This window comes from Pelophylax lessonae, assembly GCF_965119305.1.
Source record: "Pelophylax lessonae genome assembly, chromosome: 4".
Taxonomy (NCBI): Eukaryota; Metazoa; Chordata; class Amphibia; order Anura; family Ranidae; genus Pelophylax; species Pelophylax lessonae.
In genome coordinates this window covers 642,634,873-642,639,646 of record NC_138771.1, presented here as the reverse complement: position 1 = coordinate 642,639,646, position 4,774 = coordinate 642,634,873, and the positions used below count along the sequence as shown (strand labels likewise).

At 41.4% G+C, this 4,774-nt stretch overlaps 1 protein-coding gene across 1 annotated transcript; it reads right to left on the bottom strand.

Moving 5' to 3' along the window:
- Positions 1-2,362: 2,362 nt before the first annotated feature.
- Positions 2,363-3,295, bottom strand: LOC309552925 (olfactory receptor 11L1-like; the record flags this gene model as incomplete). Its single annotated transcript, XM_082253832.1, has 1 exon — positions 2,363-3,295. The coding sequence occupies one exon, from the start codon at positions 3,293-3,295 to the stop codon at positions 2,363-2,365; it is 933 nt and encodes a 310-aa protein (XP_082109958.1).
- Between the last annotated feature and the right edge of the window lie 1,479 nt (positions 3,296-4,774).

Sequence of the window (4,774 nt, the reverse complement as noted above, 5' to 3'; positions counted from 1 at the left end):
ATGTGGGGACCAATGTCTCCTCCATTTTCTGAAATGATCTGCTCTATCTATTGACCTTCTTTTTTTTGTGGACCACTTCATATGTTTTTTTTATTTTCAAATGGATATTGTGTCACTCCTATGTTACATGTTTGTATTGAAACTTGTTCATGTTCAAATATTTTCAATAAAAATTATTGAAAGTGAAAAAAAAAAAAAAAAAAAAATATATATATATATATATATATATATATATATAAAATCATATACAATAAAGCTATATATAAAAATACATCAATTTTATTCAAAAATGTAGTTTGTTGTTAAAAAGTGAACTGTAGAAAAAAACATTTACAGACAGTAGAAAAGGCTAATAGCACTTTCAACTAGGTATTCGGCAATATCCCATTAATACTTATTGCACTCAAAACATATTGTAATGAATCCACTTCTGTTACTACTTGTTCCTCTACATGTTTTGTGCTAATGACCGCTTCTTCAGGAGGATAAACACTCAATTGGCACAATGGTCACCGGAATCAAGAGATAACTCGACCAAATTACTTCCACCCGGCGAACACGGGGGACCATATGGGATAGAACATGATGCTATTGAGAATAGCCCCATAAAATCAACATATAGGCCAGGGGGAGGGAGGGTGACCCATCATCATGTGGAGGGTGTACAGATGTATACCAGATAATCAGTATGCTCAGAGGCTCATACTTCTCAGGCTGGTATAGGTGAAAAAGTAAACAGAACCCCCATGTGGACTGGTAATCTCCAATGGGGTAATGTCTTGTCCAGTCCCCAACAGATGATGTCACATTTACCCCCTGGTTAGGTTAATGCACTAACCTAACATAAACCTAACCAGGGGGTAAGCATGACCAGGGGGCAAGGCCCCGTTCACATAGGGGCAACGCTACTTCGCACCGCGACCTCCTAGGTTGCAGTGCGAGCAGCGCGCCGCGACCTCGGAGCGGCCGCCACGGACTTCATAACATTGAAGTCTATGGCGGTCGCCTCCTGGTCGCCCCAAAGAAGCTCCGGACCCTTTTTCTAGGTCGGAGCGACTTGTGTCGCTCCTATTAGAACGGGTCCACAGCTTCCCTATGGGAGGCGACCTGTGAGGAGACCAGGTCGCCTCACAGGTCGCCCTAGTGTGAACCGGGACTAAGCATGACAGAACAGAGCCCCGTGTTTAGAAACATACATGACTCTGTACACAGAGAAGCAATCTGGCTGTTTCCACTCCCTGAAACGCAGGGAGAAAAAACAGCCCGCTCTCTTAGTAAAAGCAGCACATATTTCACACATTACAGTTGTTAGGCACACAGTTAACCCCTTAAATATTATGGTTTAGCCACTTGCCACTCTGCAGGCTCAGCAGCGTAAATAAACACTCCCATCTGTTGCCGCGCTGTGTCTAACCACATGCGCACACCCCCTGCTGACCCATGATGTGGCTGGTGCAATTTTGTCAGCAGATTTAAGCCAATGATTTATGGCTGATACCTGCTGATCGTCTGTGTCCAATCACAGCACAGAGCCCCATGTTTACAAACACGCTTGACTCTGTACACAGAGCAGCGATCTGGCTTTTCCACTCCCTGAAAAGCAGGGAGAAAAAATTAGTAAAAGCAGCACTTATATAACAAATTACAGTTGTTAGGCACACAGTAAATCCCTTAATTGCCCCTATATTTTAACCCCTTCCCATCTAGTGTCATTAGTATAGTATTATATCTGATCACTGTATTAATGCCACTAGCGATGTCAGTGTTAGTTAGGCAGATAGTGTTCCTCCCAGCCAGTGTCTGTTAGTGCCAGACTGCCCGTAACACTACCACAGTCCCACTATAAGTCGCTTTTGACCACCATTACCAGTATAGCTTCTATATTTGCATAAATTAAAGTATATATACCATAGTATGTAGATGCTATAGATTTCATACAAAACAATTAATATACAATTATTGGGATTTTTTAACAAAGACATGTAGAAGAACACATTTTGGCCTTGATTTTTTTTTTTATTGAATATGTTTTAAAACAGAAAGTAGAAAATATTGTTTTTTTTTTTTTCAAAGGTTCAATCTTTTTTGCTTAGATACTATAATAAAAAATAAAAAAACTCAGTAGTAATCAAATATAACAAAAAGAAAGCTCTATTTGTGTGAATTTTTTATTTTTTTTTATATATAAATGTAATTTGGGTACAGCATTGCATAACTGAGCGATTGTCAGTTAAATTAGAACAGTGCTGAATAGCAAAAAATGGTCTGGTCATGAAGGGGGTAAAACCTTCCAGAGGTCAAGTGGTTTAAGAGGGCTCTGACTGTACAAAACAGTTTACTGGGAAGTCACGTCCATTGTATTCTAAGAGAAAATTCTACAAAACATTTGACAATTCTTTATTAAAGTATTTTTTATATCTTTGTTTCTCAAGCTATATATAATAGGATTCATTAGTGGAGTCCCCACAGTGTACAGCAAAGATAAGGCTTTGCCTATTTTGAGGGAATACCCTTTGATTGGAAAGCCATACATAGCCATTAGGGTTACATAATAGGTAGACACAACAGTGAGATGGGAGCTGCAGGTAGAGAAGGCTTTCTGCCTCCCAGTATTAGATGGAATCCTTAGAATGATCTTGATGATGTTTATGTATGAGAAAGTGATAATAATAAAAGGAATAATTAGTACAGGAAAACTAAGCAGGGTAACCTCCAACTGAACTAATGAGGTGTCCGAGCACGATAATTCTATCAAAGGGGAATAATCACAGAAGAAATGGTCAATAATATTAGTGCCACAAAACTGAAGTAACCCTACAGACAGGGCATTGATAAATGATATAGAAATACTCAACATCCAAGCCGTCACAATAAGTTTCTTGCAGAATATGTTATTCATGATTGAAATATAATTTAAGGGGTTACAGATGGCCAAGTAGCGATCGTAGGACATGACTGTAAGGAGAAGACACTCTGAACATTCTGAAAAGGAGAAGAAGTAGAACTGAGTGATGCAGGCAACAAAAGATATATTAGTCCTCACGTTGACCACCACATGAAGCATGTTGGGCACAATATCCGTGCTCAGTATTAGGTCTGATAAAGAAAGTAGAGTAAGGAAGAAATACATGGGAGTTTGGAGCTTCTTTGTATTGGCCACCAGTACGATGATCAAAAGATTTCCGCATATGGTCAATATGTAAATCAAAAGGAAAAAAGTGAAAAGATAATCCTGTAGACCATGGAACTCTTGAAATCCCAGAAGAATAAACCCCACAGACAGAGAAGTGTTCATCTGTGGGGGCAGGAATTATTGCATGGTAAGTGTAAAAAAAAATGTTTTTAAAATGTTGACGTAAAGATTCCCTCATTCCTCCATCCACAGCTTGGATGGATGAATCTTCCCCGCCGACGGCTGTTGTAATCCGACAGTTGGCATTCACAGCCATTAAAATACCCAGACAGTGACTGTGGCTGAATGGCTGCAGTCACTATTCAGTTGACTTTTTTCCGCCCAGATTCTTCCTTTTCTTAAAGTGGAGTTCCACCCAAAAGGGGAACTTCCACTCATTTGTTTCCTCCCCCCCTCCGGTGCCACATTTGGCACCTTTCTGGGGGAAGGGGGGAACGGGTACTTGTTTTTGACAGGTACTCTTCCCCACTTCTGGGAGATGGCCCTGCGGCGCCGTCCCTCGGAAGTCTGGCCCCCTCCTCCTTCCCCCGCCACAGAGTCAATCCAAATGTGCAGCGCAGTTTGCGCAAGTGCATTAGGGACCCGCTCGTGAAGCTGCAAGGCTTCACTGCGGGATTCCCTCACCAGCAATGGCGGCGGCAGCACTCGACAGCCAATGGAAACTTCGGCTGCAGTGCCGACATCGCTGGACTCCAGGACAGGTAAGTGTCCTAATATTAAAAGTCAGCAGCCACAGTATGTGTAGCTGCTGACTTTTAATTTTTGGAGGGGGTGAGGCTGGAACACCGCTTTAAGTCGGCCATAGATAGTTTGAATCTTGGCTGATTCAGCAGGAACCATCAATCCACCTATGGGCAGGCTGGTTGTACCAAAGTTGATTCATTAATCAGCTTCAGTACAACCAGCCTGTTTGATTTTTTTCATGCATTATCTACCGTCGGCTATAGCCACCAACAGTGATCATTGTGTTTTGCTCGCATGAAAGTATGGTAATTTGGTAAACATGATTTCTCTATGAAATTGCAGATTTTGTGTATGCCAAACTTTTTTGGGGAAAAAGTCCCTTTGCAATTTAGAGCTACTTAAAAAATAATAATAATCGTGCACTATAAAGTTTTAGAGCCGGTTCACACTGGGGCGACTTGTCAGGCAACTTGGTCGCCTGACAAGTCGCCTTGGGTCGCCTGCCATAGATTAGCACAGGACCCGTTCTAATAGGAGCGACACAAGTCGCTCCGACTTAGAAAAAGGGTCCTGTACTACTTTGGGGCGACCTGGAGCGACCTGCATTGACTTCAATGATATGAAGTCTGTGCATGTCACTCCGAGGTCACGTTGCGCGCTGTGCACCGCGACTTCACAGGTCACCCCGGCAAGTCGGGTCGCCTGTGTGTGAACCGGCTCTTAAAGTTGCTATTCACACTATTATTCCTATAGTAAAATAAAAACAAAAAAAATCAAAGAAACAAACAAACAAAAAAAACTAGTCTTAATATGCAACACACCATAAAAGCAATAAAAACAAAATATGACTCAAAGAAAAAAAAATGAAAAGCCCTTTTTCTTTCATGTTGACTTGCG